The following is a 21,753-nucleotide window of genomic DNA, read 5'->3' as shown; positions in this document are numbered from 1 at the left end:
TCCTTAGTTGCCTGCAAGTAGAACTTGAGGGCACGAACTACATCCAGATTGTGTAGAAGACGTTCCTTCTTTGAAGAAGGATTCGGGCACAGGGAAGGCACCACGATCTCTTGATTGATGTTCCTGTTAGTGACTACCTTAGGTAAGAACCCAGGTTTTGTACGCAGAACTACCTTATCTGAATGAAAAATCAAATAAGGAGAATCACAATGTAAAGCTGATAACTCAGAGACTCTCCGAGCCGAAGAAATAGCCATTAAAAATAACACTTTCCAAGATAACAACTTTATATCAATGGAATGAAGGGGTTCAAACGGAACTCCTTGTAGAACGTTAAGAACAAGGTTTAAACTCCATGGCGGAGCAACAGTTTTAAACACAGGCTTGATCCTAGCTAAAGCCTGACAAAAGGCCTGGACGTCTGGATTTTCTGACAGACGCCTGTGTAACAAGATGGACAGAGCTGAGATCTGTCCCTTTAATGAGCTAGCCGATAAACCCTTTTCTAAACCTTCTTGTAGAAGGACAATATCCTAGGAATCCTAACCTTACTCCAGGAGTAACCTTTGGATTCGCACCAGTATAGGTATTTACGCCATATCTTATGGTAAATCCTTCTGGTAAAAGGCTTCCTAGCCTGTATCAGGGTATCAATAACCGACTCAGAAAACCCACGTTTTGATAAAATCAAGCGTTCAATTTCCAAGCAGTCAGCTTCAGAGAAGTTAGATTTTGATGTTTGAATGGACCCTGTATCAGAAGGTCCTGTCTTAGAGGTAGAGACCAAGGCGGACAGGATGACATGTCCACTAGATCTGCATACCAAGTCCTGCGTGGCCATGCAGGCGCTATTAGAATCACTGATGCTCTCTCCTGTTTGATTTTTGCAATCAATCGAGGAAGCAGCGGGGAAGGGTGGAAACACATAAGCCATCCCGAAGTTCCAAGGTGCTGTCAAAGCATCTATCAGAACCGCTCCCGGATCCCTGGATCTGGACCCGTAGCGAGGAAGTTTGGCGTTCTGGCGAGACGCCATGAGATCTATCTCTGGTTTGCCCCAACGTCGAAGTATTTGGGCAAAGACCTCCGGATGAAGTTCCCACTCCCCCGGATGAAAGGTCTGGCGACTCAAGAAATCCGCCTCCCCAGTTCTCCACTCCCGGGATGTGGATTGCTGACAGGTGGCAAGAGTGAGACTCTGCCCAGCGAATTATCTTTGATACTTCCATCATTGCTAGGGAGCTTCTTGTCCCTCCCTGATGGTTGATGTAAGCTACAGTCGTGATGTTGTCCGACTGAAACCTGATGAACCCCCGAGTTTTTAACTGGGGCCAAGCCAGAAGGGCATTGAGAACTGCTCTCAATTCCAGAATGTTTATTGGCAGGAGACTTTCCTCCTGACTCCATTGTCCCTGAGCCTTCAGAGAATTCCAGACAGCGCCCCAACCTAGTAGGCTGGCGTCTGTTGTTACAATTGTCCAGTCCGGCCTGCTGAATGGCATCCCCCTGGACAGATGTGGCCGAGGAAAAGCCACCATAGAAGAGAGTTTCTGGTCTCTTGATCCAGATTCAGAGTAGGGGACAAGTCTGAGTAATCCCCATTCCACTGACTCAGCATGCACAATTGCAGCGGTCTGAGGTGTAGACGTGCAAAGGGTACTATGTCCATTGCTGCTACCATTAAAGCCGATCACCTCCATGCATTGAGCTACTGACGGGAGTTGAATGGAATGAAGGACACGGCATGCATTTAGAAGCTTTGTTAATCTGTCTTCTGTCAGATAAATCTTCATTTCTACAGAATCTATAAGAGTCCCCAAGAATGGAACTCTTGTGAGAGGAAAGAGAGAACTCTTCTTTTCGTTCACTTTTCCATCCATGCGACCTTAGAAATGCCAGAACTAACTCTGTATGAGACTTGGCAGTTTGAAAGCTTGAAGCTTGTATCAGAATGTCGTCTAGGTACGGAGCTACCGAAATTCCTCGCGGTCTTAGTACCGCCAGAAGGGCACCCAGAACCTTTGTGAAGATTCTTGGAGCCGTAGCCAATCCGAATGGAAGAGCTACAAACTGGTAATGCCTGTCTAAGAAGGCAAACCTTAGATACCGGTAATGATCTTTGTGAATCGGTATGTGAAGGTAAGCATCCTTTAAATCCACTGTGGTCATGTACTGACCCTTTTGGATCATGGGTAAGATTGTCCGAATAGTTTCCATTTTGAACGATGGAACTCTTAGGAATTTGTTTAGGATCTTTAAATCCAAGATTGGCCTGAAAGTTCCCTCTTTTTTGGGAACCACAAACAGGTTTGAGTAAAACCCTTGTCCTTGTTCCGACCGCGGAACCGGATGGATCACTCCCATTAATAACAGATCTTGTACACAGCGTAGAAACGCTTCTTTCTTTATCTGGTTTGTTGACAACCTTGACAGATGAAATCTCCCTCTTGGGGGAGAGAATTTGAAGTCTAGAAGGTATCCCTGAGATATGATCTCTAGCGCCCAGGGATCCTGAACATCTCTTGCCCAAGCCTGGGCGAAGAGAGAGAGTCTGCCCCCCACTAGATCCGGTCCCGGATCGGGGGCCCTCGGTTCATGCTGTCTTTGGGGCAGCAGCAGGTTTCCTGGCCTGCTTGCCCTTGTTCCAGGACTGGTTAGGTTTCCAGCCTTGTCTGTAACGAGCAACAGCTCCTTCCTGTTTTTGGTGCAGTGGAAGTTGGTGCTGCTCCTGCTTTGAAATTCCGAAAGGGACGAAAATTAGACTGTCTAGCCTTAGCTTTGGCTTTGTCTTGAGGCAGGGCGTGGCCCTTACCTCCTGTAATGTCAGCGATAATTTCTTTCAAACCGGGCCCAAATAAAGTTTGCCCCTTGAAAGGTATATTAAGTAATTTGGACTTAGAAGTTACATCAGCTGACCAGGATTTTAGCCACAGCGCCCTACGTGCCTGAATGGCGAATCCTGAGTTCTTAGCCGTAAGTTTGGTTAAATGTACTACGGCCTCCGAAATGAATGAATTAGCTAGTTTAAGGACTCTAAGCCTGTCCGTAATGTCGTCCAGCGTAGCTGAACTAAGGTTCTCTTCCAGAGACTCAATCCAAAATGCTGCCGCAGCCGTAATCGGCGCGATGCATGCAAGGGGTTGCAATATAAAACCTTGTTGAACAAACATTTTCTTAAGGTAACCCTCTAATTTTTTATCCATTGGATCTGAAAAAGCACAGCTATCCTCCACCGGGATAGTGGTACGCTTAGCTAAAGTAGAAACTGCTCCCTCCACCTTAGGGACCGTTTGCCATAAGTCCCGTGTGGTGGCGTCTATTGGAAACATCTTTCTAAATATTGGAGGGGGGTGAGAACGGCACACCGGGTCTATCCCAATCCTTAGTAACAATTTCAGTTAGTCTCTTAGGTATAGGAAAAACGTCAGTACTCGCCCTGTAGACCGCAAAGTATTTATCCAACCTACACAATTTCTCTGGTATTGCAACAGTGTTACAATCATTAAGAGCCGCTAAAACCTCCCCTAGTAATACACGGAGGTTCTCCAATTTAAATTTAAAATTTGAAATATCTGAATCCAATCTGTTTGGATCAGAACCGTCACCCACAGAATGAAGCTCTCCGTCCTCATGCTCTGCAAGCTGTGACGCAGTATCAGACATGGCCCTAGTATTATCAGCGCACTCTGTTCTCACCCCAGAGTGATCACGCTTGCCTCTTAGTTCTGGTAATTTAGCCAAAACTTCGGTCATAACAGTAGCCATATCTTGTAATGTTATCTGTAATGGCCGCCCAGATGTACTAGGCGCCACAATATCACGCACCTCCCGGGCGGGAGATGCAGGTACTGACACGTGAGGCGAGTTAGTCGGCATAACTCTCCCCTCGCTGTTTGGTGAAATTTGTTCAATTTGTACAGATTGGCTTTTATTTAAAGTAGCATCAATACAGTTAGTACATAAATTTCTATTGGGCTCCACCTTGGCATTGGAACAAATGACACAGGTATCTTCCTCTGAATCAGACATGTTTAACACACTAGCAATAAACTTGCAACTTGGTTACAATCTTATTTAACAAAAACGTACTGTGCCTCAAAGAAGCACTAAACGATTAAATGACAGTTGAAATAATGAACTGAAAAAAACAGTTATAGCATCAATCCTTAAAAACAACACAACTTTTAGCAAAGGTTTGTTCCCATTAGTAAAGTAACAATAATTAAATTTGAAGCATAAAAATTACAGAGTAACGTTTTTAATCACAGTCAATATATAAGTCTCACAGCTCTGCTGAGAGAATCTACCTCCCTCCAAAGAAGTTTGAAGACCCCTGAGTTCTGTTAGAGATGAACCGGATCATGCAGTAAATACAAGAGTAACTGACTGGAAATTTTTGATGCGTAGCAAAGAGCGCCAAAAACGGCCCCTCCCCCTCACACACAGCAGTGAGAGAGAAACGAAACTGTCACAATTAAAACAAGCAACTGCCAAGTGGAAAAATAATGCCCAAACATTTATTCACTCAGTACCTCAGAAAATGCAAACGATTCTACATTCCAGCAAAAACGTTTAACATAATAAATACCTATTAAAAGGTTTAATGTACTTTTAACAGAGTAATTCCAGTGAAATACCATCCCCAGAATACTGAAGTGTAGAGTATACATACATGTCATTATAACGGTATGGCAGGATTTTCTCATCAATTCCATTCAGAAAATAAAAACTGCTACATACCTCAATGCAGATTCATCTGCCCGCTGTCCCCTGATCTGAAGCTTTTACCTCCCTCAGATGGCCGAGAAACAGCAATATGATCTTAACTACTCCGGTTAAAATCATAGTAAAAACTCTGGTAGATTCTTCTTCAAACTCTGCCAGAGAGGCAATAACACGCTCCGGTGCTATTGTAAAATAACAAACTTTTGATTGAAGTTATAAAAACTAAGTATAATCACCATAGTCCTCTCACACATCCTATCTAGTCGTTGGGTGCAAGAGAATGACTGGGAGTGACGTAGAGGGGAGGAGCTATATGCAGCTCTGCTGGGTGAATCCTCTTGCATTTCCTGTTGGGGAGGAGTTATATCCCAGAAGTAATGATGACCCGTGGACTGATCACACATAACAGAAGAAATACAATTGATATAAGTGCAGTATACTCACTCCATAAGAAGAGGGAGTTCAGCTGCGGTGTGATGTGTCTCCAGAGTAGTATAATTCCCCGGGATAAAAGTGTGGTTTCAGAATCTCTCCAGAAACTGTTATTAGGTCTGCAAGCAAATGAAGACTCAAAATGACCAGAAATGTTCAATAAATCAAGAAAAAACAAAGTAGTAACTTACTCCATAAATAGGAGAATCCGGCTTGTCTCAGCAAAGAAGGGTATCAGCAGTCTTCCAACTTTGGTAAAAAGATATTTATTTAAGCTCAACGCGTTTCAACTTTAACAAGTCTTTTTCAAGAGCAATATAAAATCAATAAAAGCAAATAACTGTGTATGATTGCTGTGTTCACAAAGCCGGTATATATACAGAGATGATGCTATCCAGTTTTTTGTAGGAGACAGGAAGTTGGATTTACAATGTACAATGCATTTAAAAACAAAAATAAAGAATATGGATTGGTGGCAGACTAATTGTAAAGTTAAGTTATTGTTGGAATTTCAAATGCCGATATTATCTTAATAAATTTGTAGTTAAAATACATAGTCTGGCATCAATCCGATTTTTAACCAATCAGAAAGGGTATCTAAACGTTAACCAATCAGGAGTAGTGCGAGATTTAGTCCTCAAACAGGTAGTATGTGGTGTATGAGTTCCTTTTCAGGTCCGATTGGGGTCATGTGAGTCAAGCATCCAATCCATGCGAAGTTGTGTAATAAAACGAAGACGGCCAATCTGTGTAGAGTTTGCACAGCTTTTCAGTATGCAAGAGAGTTGTTGATAGGTCCATATTTGTAAGGGGAGGCTCTTTTAAACATTTGCTTATTGTGTCCTTAATATCGGAGTTAAATACATTTAAATTGTCTAGAAAAAAGCGGAAAAGACATGAGCAGTATTTGTTCTTTCTCATACATATAAGATATGCTATAATATAAAATATCAAGATAGGTTTCATCGATCTACATTGTATTGGATTCATTACGTTCATAAAGGAACAACATTTATAGTAGAACAACATATCTTTCTATGGCATTTGTATTCTCGCTGCAGTAACAATAAAGATGATTCAAATCCCTGTTTAATATTCTTGATCAAAGTATGTCATTTGTATAAAACTATTTATGGAATAAAAAATTTTGATGTTTGTGTGTCATGAACCTATAGTTTGAAAGACGGATCAAGAAATTACTTCATTAATAATTAGGGTTTGTTGTTGAAAACCTCTTTTCTTATGTTCCAATTAAAGATGGTAAAAAATATAAAATAATAATAAAAAATAATAATGAAGAGTGCCCTTTAGTTGAATAAAAACTTAAAAATGTGTATATAATTTGTATCACAGATGTATATTTATAAACTGTGAGCTGTGGTGCCCACTCTATCTACCTTCAAAGATGTGACTTAATGTGAATACTTCAAATTTTTTTTTTTTTTTTTTTTTTTTATAACAGTGATGTTTGTAACAATGTATATTTTCTATAAGTGTTCTTATGAGGATACATAGTAATAACTTTATGTATCCATAGTTTAAAGTTATGTATGAGTGTAAAAATATAAAAGTGTTCTATTCCTAATATAGACACTAAGTGAAAAATATATATAGCAAGTGCAGAATATATGCTAAATATTAATGTGTTGAATGTTAATTTAGAGAACTTGAAAATGTGACAACCTAAAATTAAGTGAATAGGGAAATTCTTTAGAAATATTATTGGATAAATGCCGCTATTCTAATGTCTTTATTTAAACCCCAATTATTATATGTTCTCATGGTGTGGATCCACCATAGTTCTCTTTTGTCTAATTGTTTCTCTATTGTGCCTCCTCTCCAATGTGTAGACACCTTCTCTATTCCTAACCAAAGGAAATGCTCTTTATTGAAAACTGGACAAGAATTACAGTGTATGGGTACTCCATGGTTGTCATGTTTTTTTTCTATTTTATTCAGATGTTCTAAAATCCGTGTTTTTAAAAATCGGGAGGCTTGTCCAAAATATTGAATTTTACAATTGCATTGTAAAAGATAAATAACATTGGTGGTTTTGCATGTAATAAAATTTTTGATTATAAACGATTTTCCTGTTACTGTAGAGGTGAAGGTTTTGTGAACTCTTTCGTGTAATTACAGCCTTTGCAACGGCCACACGTATAAAAACCATGCAGGTTTGAAATAGACACCGGAATGGGGGGTGTCATTCCCTTTATTAATGAGGGAGCTAGTTGTTGTTTTAAATTGTGGCCTTTTCTAAAAGTAATCTGTGGTTTATTGGGTATGATTTTATCCAGAATTTCATCACTTTGAAGAACATGCCAATGTTTATTTATAATGTTTTTAATCTGATGGTGACCTGAATTGAAAGTGGTAATAAATCGGGGAAAAGTGCTTTCTTGTGTGGATTTGTTCCTATGTCCCATCAAGGTGGTCTCTCTATCTCGATCTCTAATAAGTTGTCTATCTGATTCTAATTGGTCCCTTTTATACCCTTTTTGTAAAAATCTGTTTTTAAGTAGAATAGATTGCTCATCGTAATCCTTTAATGTGTTGCAATTACGCCTGATGCGTTGAAACTGACCTTTTGGAATGGCTTTGAGACATGTGGGATGATGCTGGCTATCGGTGTCGGATATAAATATTGGTGTCACATTTTTTAAAGAAGGTTTTAGTTTGGATATCCCCATCTTTTACTGAGATTGATAAATCTAGGAAAGTAGCCTCTGTTTTATGTATTTCTGGGGTGAGTATGATATTCATGTTATTATCATTTAAAAGGGCAAATAAAAACCTGTAAAGATTGTGAATCTCCCTTCCAAATACATAGTACATCATCTATGTACCAACGCCCAGGACACCAGGCTCGCCCCAGGCACCATACTGGACCAAACATAAAGGTGTTCAAAGTGGTCCATGTATATATAGGCGTAGCTTGGGGTGAACTTGGTGCCCATGGCGGGTACCGCATGTTTGTAAAAAATATTTATTGTCAAACCAAAAAAAATTATGACTCAACATGAATTCTATAGCTGTGATAATGAATTCTAAAAGTGTTTGTGTGAGGTCGGGGTCTTGTTTTAATTTCCATTCAATGGCTGCAATACCTTTTTGATGGTCAATTATGGAGTATAAGGAAGTAACGTCTAAAGTGACCCAATAGTAGTCTGTTTCCCATTTTATATTATTGATTACACTCAAGACATGTGTGGTGTCTTTTAAATACGATTGTGAATTTTGTGCATAGGGTTGAAGTAAAAAATCAATAAAAGAGGATAAATTGGCTGTTAATGAGTCAATACCACTAATGATAGGGCATCCTAGGGGATGTGTGGAATTTTTATGTAATTTAGGCAATAGATAAAAAATAGGTGTTTTAGAATCCTTTTTAAGTAGGAAGTCAAATTCATTTTCAGATATGATCTTCTTATCTAGAGCCTGAGTTAACACTTCCTGTAGTTCTTTGCAAAAGACCTTTTTAGGGGAATTGTCCAAAATTTTATATGTTTTTTTTATCTGATAATATGTTGTATGCTTCCTGTAAATAAAATTCTTTATCCATTACGACTACTCCTCTGCCCTTGTCGGCTTCTTTAATGAGAATGTCTTCCCTTTTGTTAAGTGATTTTAAAATTTCTGTTTCTATCTTAGTTAAATTATGGAACCTTGGCTGTTCTTTTATGTTTTCTATATCTTTGAGAATGAGTTTGCCAAATACATCTATGCTAGATCCCTTGCAATGGCTTGGATAAAATTTAGATGAGTTTTTGAATTTCGATCTAGGTTCTGGTGGATTGTAACTGATAGTATCTTTTTTTGCAAAAAATCGTTCACTGTTAAATTTCTGATAAATCTTTGAGCATCAATGGATCTGTCTGTCTGTTGTGCATAATAGTTGTTTGGGCTGTTTGTGCATAATAGTTGTTTGGGCTGTTTGTGCATAATAGTTGTTTGGGCTGTTTATGCACAACAGACAGACAGATCCAATCAAAATAAAAGGGAGCGAACACCAGAACATCCAGGGGAGGTAGAGGAGGCAGGAGAAAGACACAGACGAAGGAGACAGATGGAATAGGGGTATATAATATATCAACTAAAATAATTTCAAAACAAGAAAAACAAATTTTAGCTAAAGGCCTCAAATTTATTCCCACTCAAGGGTAAACACCTTTCAATTGTTCATTGATGCTCAAAGATTTATCAGAGATTTTTTGCAAAAAAAGATACTATCAGTTACAATCCACCAGAACCTAGATCGAAATTCAAAAACCCATCTAAATTTTATCCAAGCCATTGCAAGGGATCTAGCATAGATGTATTTGGCAAACTCATTCTCAAAGATATAGAAAACATAAAAGAACAGCCAAGGTTCCATAATTTAACTAAGATAGAAACAGAAATTTTAAAATCACTTAACAAAAGGGAAGACATTGTCATTAAAGAAGCTGACAAGGGCGGAGGAGAGTTGTAATGGATAAAGAATTTTATTTACAGGAAGCATACAACATATTATCAGATAAAAAAACATATAAAATTTTGGACTATTCCCCTAAAAAGGTCTTTTGCAAAGAGCTACAGGAAGTGTTAACTCAGGCTCTAGATAAGAAGATCATATCTGAAAATGAATTTGACTTCCTACTTAAAAAGGATTCTAAAACACATATTTTTTATCTATTGCCTAAATTACATAAAAATTCCACACATCCCCCAGGATGCCCTATCATTAGTGGTATTGACTCATTAACAGCCAATTTATCCTCTTTTATTGATTTTTTTACTCCAACCCTATGCACAAAATTCACAATCGTATTTAAAAGACACCACACATGTCTTGAGTGTAATCAATAATATAAAATGGGAAACAGACTACTATTGGATCACTTTAGACGTTACTTCCTTATACTCCATAATTGACCATCAAAAAGGTATTGCAGCCATTGAATGGAAATTAAAACAAGACCCCAACCTCACACAAACACTTTTAGAATTCATTATCACAGCTATAGAATTCATGTTGAGTCATAATTTTTTTTGGTTTGACAATAAATATTTTTTACAAACATGCGGTACCGCCATGGGCACCAGGTTCGCCCCAAGCTACGCCAATATATACATGGACCACTTTGAACACATTTATGTTTGGTCCAGTATGGTGCCTGGGGCGAGCCAGGTGTCCTGGCGTCGGTACATAGATGATGTACTATGTATTTGGAAGGGAGATTCACAATCTTTACAGGTTTTTATTGCCCTTTTAAATGATAATAACATGAATATCATACTCACCCCAGAAATACATAAAACAGAGGCTACTTTCCTAGATTTATCAATCTCAGTAAAAGATGGGGATATCCACACTAAAACCTTCTTTAAAAAATGTGACACCAATACTTATATCCGACACGATAGCCAGCATCATCCCACATGGCTCAAAGCCATTCCAAAAGGTCAGTTTCAACGCATCAGGCGTAATTGCAACACATTAAAGGATTACGATGAGCAATCTAATCTACTTAAAAACAGATTTTTACAAAAAGGGTATAAAAGGGACCAATTAGAATCAGATAGACAACTTATTAGAGATCGAGATAGAGAGACCACCTTGACAGGACATAGGAACAAATCCACACAAGAAAGCACTTTTCCCCGATTTATTAACACTTTTAATTCAGGTCAACATCAGATTAAAAACATTATAAATAAACATTGGCATGTTCTTCAAAGTGATGAAATTCTGGATAAAATCATACCCAATAAACCACAGATTACTTTTAGAAAAGGCCACAATTTAAAACAACAACTAGCTTCCTCATTAATAAAGGGAATGACACCCCCCATTCCGGTGTCTATTTCAAAAATGCAGGGTTTTTATACGTGTGGCCGTTGAAAAGGCTGTAATTACACGAAAAGAGTTCACAAAACCTTCACCTCTACAGTAACAGGAAAATCATTTATAATCAAAAATTTTATTACATGCAAAACCACCAATGTTATTTATCTTTTACAATGCAATTGTAAAATTCAATATTTGGGACAAACCTCCCGATTTTTAAAAACACGGATTTTAGAACATCTGAACAAAATAGAAAAAAAAAACATTACAACCATGGAGTACCCATACACTGTAATTCTTGTCCAGTTTTCAATAAAGAGCATTTCCTTTGGTTAGGAATAGAGAAGGTGTCTACACATTGGAGAGGAGGCACAATAGAGAAACAATTAGACAAAAGAGAACTATGGTGGATCCACACCATGAGAACATATAATACAGGGAGTGCAGAATTATTAGGCAAGTTGTATTTTTGAGGATTAATTTTATTATTGAACAACAACCATGTTCTCAATGAACCCAAAAAACTCATTAATATCAAAGCTGAATAGTTTTGGAAGTAGTTTTTAGTTTGTTTTTAGTTATAGCTATTTTAGGGGGATATCTGTGTGTGCAAGTGACTATTACTGTGCATAATTATTAGGCAACTTAACAAAAAACAAATATATACCCATTTCAATTATTTATTTTTACCAGTGAAACCAATATAACATCTCAACATTCACAAATATACATTTCTGACATTCAAAAACAAAACAAAAACAAATCAGTGACCAATATAGCCACCTTTCTTTGCAAGGACACTCAAAAGCCTGCCATCCATGGATTCTGTCAGTGTTTTGATCTGTTCACCATCAACATTGTGTGCAGCAGCAACCACAGCCTCCCAGACACTGTTCAGAGAGGTGTACTGTTTTTCCTCCTTGTAAATCTCACATTTGATGATGGACCACAGGTTCTCAATGGGGTTCAGATAAGGTGAACAAGGAGGCCATGTCTTTAGATTTTCTTCTTTTATACCCTTTCTTGCCAACCATGCTGTGGAGTACTTGGACGCGTGTGATGGAGCATTGTCCTGCATGAAAATCATGTTTTTCTTGAAGGATGCAGACTTCTTCCTGTACCACTGCTTGAAGAAGGTGTCTTCCAGAAACTGGCAGTAGGACTGGGAGTTGAGCTTGACTCCATCCTCAACCCGAAAAGGCCCCACAAGCTCATCTTTGATGATACCAGCCCAAACCAGTACTCCATCTCCACCTTGCTGGCGTCTGAGTCGGACTGGAGCTCTCTGCCCTTTACCAATCCAGCCACGGGCCCATCCATCTGGCCCATCAAGACTCACTCTCATTTCATCAGTCCATAAAACCTTAGAAAAATCAGTCTTGAGATATTTCTTGGCCCAGTCTTGACGTTTCAGCTTGTGTGTCTTGTTCAGTGGTGGTCGTCTTTCAGCCTTTCTTACCTTGGCCATGTCTCTGAGTATTGCACACCTTGTGCTTTTGGGCACTCCAGTGATGTTGCAGCTCTGAAATATGGCCAAACTGGTGGCAAGTGGCATCTTGGCAGCTGCACGCTTGACTTTTCTCAGTTCATGGGTAGTTATTTTGTGCCTTGGTTTTTCCACACGCTTCTTGCGACCCTTTTGACTATTTTGAATGAAACGCTTGATTGTTCGATGATCACGCTTCAGAAGCTTTGCAATTTTAAGAGTGCTGCATCCCTCTGCAAGATATCTCACTATTTTTGACTTTTCTGAGCCTGGCAAGTCCTTCTTTTGACCCATTTTGCCAAAGAAAAGGAAGTTGCCTAATAATTATGCACACCTGATATAGGGTGTTGATATCATTAGACCACACCCTCTCTCATTACAGAGATGCACATCACCTAATATGCTTAATTGGTAGTAGGCTTTCCAGCCTATACAGCTTGGAGTAAGACAACATGCATAAAGAGGATGATGTGGTCAAAATACTCATTTGCCTTATAATTCTGCACTCCCTGTAATTGGGGTTTAAATAAAGACATTAGAATAGCGGCATTTATCCAATAATATTTCTAAAAAATTTCCCTATTCACTTAATTTTAGGTTGTCACATTTTCAAGTTCTCTAAATTAACATTCAACACATTAATATTTAGCATATATTCTGCACTTGCTATATATATTTTTCACTTAGTGTCTATATTAGGAATAGAACACTTTTATATTTTTACACTCATACATAACTTTAAACTATGGATACATAAAGTTATTACTATGTATCCTCATAAGAACACTTATAGAAAATATACATTGTTACAAACATCACTGTTATAAAAAAATAAAAAAATAAAAAATTAAAAAATTAAAAATTTGAAGTATTCACATTAAGTCACATCTTTGAAGGTAGATAGAGTGGGCACCACAGCTCACAGTTTATAAATATACATCTGTGATACAAATTATATACACATTTTTAAGTTTTTATTCAACTAAAGGGCACTCTTCATTATTATTTTTTGTTATTATTTTATATTTTTTACCATCTTTAATTGGAACATAAGTAAATAGGTTTTCAACAACAAACCCTAATTATTAATGAAGTAATTTCTTGATCCGTCTTTCAAACTATAGGTTCATGACACACAAACATCAAAAATTTTTATTCCATAGTTTTATACAAATGACATACTTTGATCAAGAATATTAAACAGGGATTTGAATCATCTTTATTGTTACTGCAGCGAGAATACAAATGCCATAGAAAGATATGTTGTTCTACTATAAATGTTGTTCCTTTATGAACGTAATGAATCCAATACAATGTAGATCGATGAAACCTATCTTGATATTTTATATTATAGCATATCTTATATGTATGAGAAAGAACAAATACTGCTCATGTCTTTTCCGCTTTTTTCTAGACAATTTAAATGTATTTAACTCCGATATTAAGGACACAATAAGCAAATGTTAAAAGAGCCTCCCCTTACAAATATGGACCTATCAACAACTCTCTTGCATACTGAAAAGCTGTGCAAACTCTACACAGATTGTCCGTCTTCGTTTATTAAACAACTTCTCATGGATTGGATGCTTGACTCACATGACCCCAATCGGACCTGAAAAGGAACTCATACACCACATACTACCTGTTTGAGGACTAAATCTCGCACTACTCCTGATTGGTTAACGTTTAGATACCCTTTCTGATTGGATAAAAATCGCATTGATGCCAGACTGTGTATTTTAATTACAAATTTATTAAGATAATATCGGCATTTGAAATTCCAACAATAACTTAACTTTACAATTAGTCTGCCACCAATCCATATTCTTTATTTTTGTTTTTAAATGCATTGTACATTGTAAATCCAACTTCCTGTCTCCTACAGGAAACTGGATAGCATCATCTCTGTATATATACCGGCTTGTGAACACTGCAATCATACACAGTTATTTGCTTTTATTGATTTTATATTGCTCTTGAAAAAGACTTGTTAAAGTTGAAACGCGTTGAGCTTAAATAAATATCTTTTTACCAAAGTTGGAAGACTGCTGATACCCTTCTTTGCTGAGACAAGCCGGATTCTCCTATTTATGGAGTAAGTTACTACTTTGTTTTTTCTTGATTTATTGAACATCTCTGGTCATTTTGAGTCTTCATTTGCTTGTAGACCTAATAACAGGTTCTGGAGAGATTCTGAAACCACACTTTTATCCTGAGGAATTATACTACTCTGGAAACACATCACACCGCAGCTGAACTCCCTCTTCTTATGGAGTGAGTATACTGCACTTATATCAATTGGATTTTACACACACATCAAGCCCTTTTTTCTCTTTGTTACATAGAGAAATATCACTGTACAGACCAGCGCCATCTATCTGCCATTTTCCATTTGTTTTAAACAGTCACAGAGGAGAGACTGTGGGAAGGCTGCGGTCTTATCTAAAAGGAGAGTATCAGTTCTTGTTGTTACATTTAAGTGTTTTTTCCATCTAGCACTATATTTTGTATCTTTTGCATCTATACTGTTTAAGGAGGGGGCAGCAATCAAATGTATTTTGGTTCCATATAGAAGCCTTATTGATGGGAGTGTTTCACAGTGAGTTGCATGGAATATGTATTTGAGTCTTCCCAAACTTACACTATGGAGCATATTACGCTGATTTTACAAAAATCTAGTCACTTCTACGTTTCTATAACAACAGAAAAGGACGTCATAACATTTCACAATTAATACAGCTTAAACAGTGCTCAAAGTTCTGAAATTATTAAATAATACAGAAAGTGTATAGATTATATTATAAATACAGAATGCAACAATTCTAACCATACCATCAGGTTTAAAAGGAATCTTGTTCATATAAAATCTGAGATTGCACAAGTCGTTTTGATAGCGAAGATCCTTAATGTTCTGCTGAAAACAAAAGAAATAAAAAAAAAAAACTCTGAATATATTTTTAGGAGTATGATTTTTTTTAAATATTAGTCATTAAATACGTGTAACAGTTTTAACTTAAAAAGATTTTAATTACATGTGGACAATGGCATGATCTAAAAACAGCAAGTCTATTAAAATAACCTACCAATATACTGCTAGTAATAATGTCAACTGTCAAAATGTATCTGTTCCTGTTTTTAGTGTTTTATTAAATGCAGCACCATTTTATTAACGGGACATGATACTCAAATGTTGAAACACTTGAAAGTAATGAAGCATAGCTGTGGAAAGCTGACTAGAAAATATCACCTGAACATCTCTATGTAATAGAGAAATATATTTTACCTCAAAATGTCCTAAGTATTCACACCCCATTAAAGGACTTTAAGCAGACATTTATTATGCTTGTCCCGGGATTTGTTATTTCCATATTCAGTTTTAGGATATTTACTATGAAATCTCATGAGATCACAGTAAAAGTGATCTCATGAGACCTCAGCACTGCTGATGCTGATTGGCTGCTGTTCATTTCTTTCTTTCTTTTACCTGCAGCTGTGCAGTAACTGAAAGATAACTTTTTACACAGCACTTACTCCAGGGAGCTGAGGACATTGTGAGGTAAAATTTCTTCCTTTTTTACATAGAGATGTTCAGGGAATATTTTCCTGTCAGATTTTTACAGTCATGCTGCATCACGTTCAAGTGATTTAGCATATGAGTATTATGTCCCTTTAAGTCGCTTAGCTTAGTGAGATAATTGACAAATAACTGTTTTCTCACTTTTTTCAAACTTCAGATTATTTTGCAATTTAAGTATTTCTGTTATTGAAGAAAAGTATGTTAGTTGGGATAAGCACAGAAGATTAAATGTTGCACTTATTTTCAATGTTTTACAAAAAATGTCCTCTGACATTTTTATAAAACACTATTTTTTGATATGTGGTACTGAAAACAATATTAAGAACCATTGGCATAGTAAAGCACAGACACCTAGATTACGAGTTTAGCGTTACGGTATGGTACAGTTTTTAACGCTGAAAAATTGGTGATTACGCTGGAATGGCCAGGAACGCATATTACGAGTCGTGACGGTATAGCTATATCGCAAGCATTTTAGCCTGTAACGCAATGTCCATTCCGCAGTCAAAAAAATCGGGATTTTCATAGTGCCGGTATTACAGGTTGTGCGTTCAGGCTAAAAAGCTTGCTTTACACCCTATACCGACACAATCCATACCGCCATCTGAGAGCAGTAGTTATGGATTTTGTGCAACAAAAAATGTTTCACAAAACTCATAAATAAAGTGGTAACACCCATAAACTACCTATTAACCCCTGAACCGCCACCCTCTCGCATCACAAACACTATATTAAACCTATTAACCCCTAATCTGCCCACCCACATCACAACTATTAAATAAAGTTATTAACCCTTAATCTGCCGCCCACCCACATCGCCGACACCTAAATAAACCTATTAAACCCTAAACCGCAGCCCCCACATCGCCAACACTATAATAAAGTATTAACCCCTAAAACCTCCAGCCCTCCACATTGTAACTACTAAACTAAACCTATTAAGCCCTAGATTAGGGATGGGCACTTGTAAAACATAAATTATGCTTACCTGATAATTTAATTTTCCTCTGAAGGGAAGAGTCCACAGCTGCATTCATTACTTTTGGGAATTCAGAACCTGGAAAAAAAGGAGGAGGCAAAGACACCCCAGCCAAAGGCTTAAATACCTCCCCCACTTCCCTCATCCCCCAGTCATTCTGCCAAGAAAACAAGGAACAGTAGGAGAAATATCAGGGTGAAAAAAGGTGCCAGAAGAACAAAAAATTACAGCCGTCTCATAGATATTGAAACACGGGCGGGAGCTGTGGACTCTTCCCTTCAGAAGAAAATGAAATTATCAGGTAAGCATAATTTATGTTTTTCTTTTTAAAAGGAAAGAGTCCACAACTGCATTCATTACTTTTGGGAATACAATACCCAAGCTAGAGGACACTGAATGCAAACAACGGGTGGGTACAAAATGCGGCCCCTTCAAAAGGCACCACAGCCTAAATTACTCAACACCAAACATTTAAGTATAAATGACACTGAAGAAAACCCGAGCCCAGGCAACTGCACATCAGTTACCCCACCAGCAAAGCCGAACTAGAGACCACTCAGACCTAGAGTCCCAAAACAACCTCCGAGGCATCCACCCCATGGGTCACAACTCCAAAGAAGTTACCCGGACAAAGATAAGGACTGCATCTGCCCCCCAAAAGGGAAACAGAGTCCAGGAAAATCCAAAGCAACTTTTCCCACTCCACACCTAGAGAACAACCGATGGTTGTTTTACAAAGTCAACGCCCAGGGAGACAAGTTCCCTAGAACACAAGGACCGAAGAAGAAGGATCAATACACAGGGAAACATTTACCAAAAAGGACTTGAGGAACCTCTCATGTCCTTAATCCCATACCATACCCTAAGGTACTCCAGGAAAATCATGAGACCCCCGATGCCCCATAACATATCTAGAACTGGAGGCTAGATAGGCAGAGACAGAAGAAAGCAGGATAACTATTCCAGAAGTTAGAAAAAAGCTCTCCAAGAGAAACTCAAATTGCCTAAACAGGAAGTCACAAAGACCAGTCTCCAAAAGAAAGGCTGACCCTATTGCTAACTCAAACTTTCAAAAGGAGCTTCACAGCTTGTTAGCATCCAGACAAAAGCAATTAGCTGTAACTGGTTACACCATCACAGAGCAAATAGTTGTAGATGGTTCCAACTGCAAACCTCCAAGGGCTTACAGTCCTCCAAATAGCGGTTCCAAGGAGCGCCCCCTCCGGCACCAGACACCAGTAGAAAAAGAGGAGGACATCCAAAATCCTCTCTCAAAGGAGAAGACCAACAGCCAGAAAACGGTCAACCCTGCCTTCTCTCCAGGATAACGGTCCCAGCCCAAAAGCTAGTCAAAAGACCGAAGACAAGAGTCCCAGACTACTGGAAAAGAAAGGAGGACCAACGAGGAACAAAGTCCCTGGTTAGACAGCTGCTACAAACGGCATGCTACTGTGAGTCAGGATAAACATTGTGCTCAGGTACGAGACCCCCTACACACAGTCGTGGGAAAAAAGGCACACTTCCCAAGGGAAGATGTCCCCAAAAGGCTCTTGCAGCTCCCCTTCCAGGATCCTGAAACGCAGGAAGCGAAAAAAACCTGCAAGGCAAGACTAAAGGCCCCCAGGACTCCCCAAATACTAAGGTAACCCCAAACCCGGAGAACCCAAACCCAACTCTGGAAGAGAAGGAAATGAAAACAACGGAACAACACCCTACCATCGAGGCAAGACCCCTCGGCCACATCGGCAACCCAGTTGAAAACACCTGAAGTCCACAGGAACATCGTAAATGCACCAGAAGACCAGTAGAGACCCGTCAGAAAGACAGAAATCCTAAGCTACAGTCAGATAGGCATCTCTCACAGAGCCCCAGCCCCTATGAGAGGGGCTATCAAGTGTGAAACCGAACTGTCCACATCCATCCATGGAGAGACATGGACCAAGGCCAGGGTCCTCGACAATGGTTGATTGAAAGATCCAATTTTCAGAAGGACCCTAAACTGCCTCCTCCAATGAGGAGCACACCTCTAAAGTCCATAGACTTGACAATCTAGAACAGCCTCAAACCCAAGAGTCACAAAGGACTCCTGAACAGTCTGAGATTCAGCACCCAGTGCAAATGGATCGCAAATAAAAACCTAGCAGGCAAGCGGCAATACGTGATACACACACAGGCAGGGTAACATCAATACCCGAAGGAAAATGATAACCCAGGGCCCTGCTTGCAAGCCCAGAGATTAATGTAAGGAACCACTCATGAAACCCCCAAGGGAGCATCGAGGAAAAATGGACAACTGCCCCCCGGCGGCCATCTGTCCCCGACCTCGACTCTTTTACTGACAAGCCCCAAGGCTAGCATTACAGGAAGGACACAATACACCCAACATTGAAGAACGTAGTCCGACCAGGGTATTAAAATGGAATAGACAACAGTCAGAGATCCTGAAGGAACTAGTTTCCAAAGAAACTACCTTGAACAGGCAAACGCTAGAGCTGTAGCCCTCCACAGAAGGCAGGGAACCCCTGCACACCACCTCTAAGAGTAATACAACTAGGAATAGAGGAAGACAAACATGCCTGTGCAATCAGACCAGACAGACAATCCACCCAAAGCCACCACCACCGCAAGAAAATGCGCAAAAGGCTAAAGAGTCAGCGTCCGGAAGAACTTTTAGTGAAAACACAAACGTTAATCACACGGCACACCAGACCACAAAGGTCACCCACATCTCCCAACTTACAAAGAATGAAAATAACGGTTCTGAGTCCCCGGGACCAGAAGAACCATGATGCCATCTGCAAGAAAGCAGATCCATAACCCAGGCGAGTAGCCCAAACCAACCAAGCTTCGATTGGCACACACAACCCTCCATCCGGAAGAGTTGCATATAAACAACAGGCCTCACACTTCGGTAGGATCTGAGCCCAGAGTCCATAGAATAGGCCAAGAGACAGTCTCAGCACCACAAATGTGACATGAACCCTGGTAACAGCTGAAAAAAGTGCCCGACCAGTACCAGCCTGGCATAAGGACACCTTGGAACTGTTCAAGGTCCAGAACATTTGTCCCAAAGGAACGATAAATGAACTAGAAAACATAATTCTAATATTCAACAAGTGTACAACTTCCAAGGGAGTGCCCACCCGACCACTAGTCGCAAGTATCTGTTCTAGAGAAGAACGTTCATAAAACGAAAATCTAACAGACATGAGCTTAAGCAAAACAAATTAAACACATCCATACAGATCAAAAATTAAAATGAAGACAGCAGCCATCGGGTGAACGCCCAAGGTGAATGAAAACTTCAACAGGACCAGCCAATTAGAAGTCCCATTCACCCAAGCTCAGAACTGGAATTGAAAACATAAAGAAACAAAAATAAAACGGAGACGCTAAAGAGATTGGCTTCATCCCAAACGTCATATCCATTTTTCCATCCAGCTTCTAAAGCCTCAAATCCTTCGGCCCACTAGGACTGGGATCCTCTAACATTGCCAAAACATGTCTTAAAAGAACCCGCAGACGAGCCAGCCTATAACGGAAGGCAAAATCATCCCTCACAGGATCTGCTGAAGACCCTGGCCATAGAAATGGCCACGTGGAACCGTGCCGTAACCGCCGGCGGAAACAAGCCACTCTCCGGTGAAGAAGTGAAGGCCCTAGGGACACTTGCTAGGGGAGAGTTTTCCTGCGAACCCATCCCGACTCATATTAACAGCTCCTTGGTAATCAGCTGCCTACCTTTCTTCACTCAAGTCCATGTCAGGAGCGAGGCTACTATCTGTCACACTTGAAGGGCTGTGTTCCTGTTCCACGGCATAGATTCTGGTACGATCGTTTCATTTTATTTCAATATGAGAATGTATTGTTGAAGAAACAAAGTAGGGTCCCAGTGGGACTCCTTTTATCTTAAATGAGGAATTATGGGTTAATATCTCCTGAGTGGGGTTATTGAACAGGGGGAACTTTAATCATGTTTGTTATATGGTTCTATCTGCAAAGTGTAGCTATACTTAGGCTCACGGCCTTTACCGACGGTTAACAACCTTCTGTTAATGACGCAATCTCTCAAGATTGCACGCCCTTTTTGTGACTGGCACGGTGCACCTTGTGCTGTGTGCAACTGAGAGATTCTAGGTCGTGGGTTCTCAGGTTCACAGGAGGTGGTGAGTGCCCCAGCCAATGGGGATGTCAAAGGGTGCCAGTTAGTTTTATCTTTTTGTAATCCCAAGATTATGGAGGATTTGATGTACGTGACACGGATGCCTCTGATACAGAGGATGTGTCTTGTGATGAATATGAAATGACCCGGGTAATTAATGCCCATCAGTTATGTTCCGGCTGCCGTTCAGAGGTTTAGGGGTTAATAGGTTTATTTAGTAGCAACGATGTGGGGGGCCAGAGATTTAGGGGTTAATAGATTTATTTAGTAGTGGCGATGTGGGGGGCCAGAGGTTTAGGAGTTAATAGGTTTATTTAGTAGCGGCGATATGGGAGGCCAGAGGTTTAGGGGTTAATCATTTTATTTAGTGCCGGTGATGTTGGGGAGCGGCGGATTAGGGGTTAATAGCTTTTATTAGTGTTGGCGATGTTGGGGAGCGGCAGATTAACGGTTAATAACTTTATTTAGGTGTCGTGATGTCGGGAGCGGCAGATTAGGGTTAATAACTTTATTTAGGTGTCGTGATGTCGGGAGCGGCGGATTAGGGGTTAATAACTTAATT

General features: G+C 39.4%; 1 protein-coding gene across 1 annotated transcript in view; it reads right to left on the bottom strand.

Annotated features, from left to right (window-relative positions):
* OGFRL1 (opioid growth factor receptor like 1) overlaps nt 1-21,753 on the bottom strand; it is a 264,291-nt gene that overhangs the window by 83,953 nt on the left and 158,585 nt on the right. Inside the window, exon 8 of the mRNA XM_053711987.1 lies at nt 15,306-15,387. Coding sequence (XP_053567962.1) covers nt 15,306-15,387 — 82 coding nt within the window. The remainder of the gene's footprint in view (nt 1-15,305; nt 15,388-21,753) is intronic.

The sequence above is a fragment of the Bombina bombina genome, chromosome 4 (assembly GCF_027579735.1).
Source record: "Bombina bombina isolate aBomBom1 chromosome 4, aBomBom1.pri, whole genome shotgun sequence".
Classification (NCBI taxonomy): Eukaryota; Metazoa; Chordata; class Amphibia; order Anura; family Bombinatoridae; genus Bombina; species Bombina bombina.
This window is presented reverse-complemented; position numbering and strand designations above follow the sequence as displayed.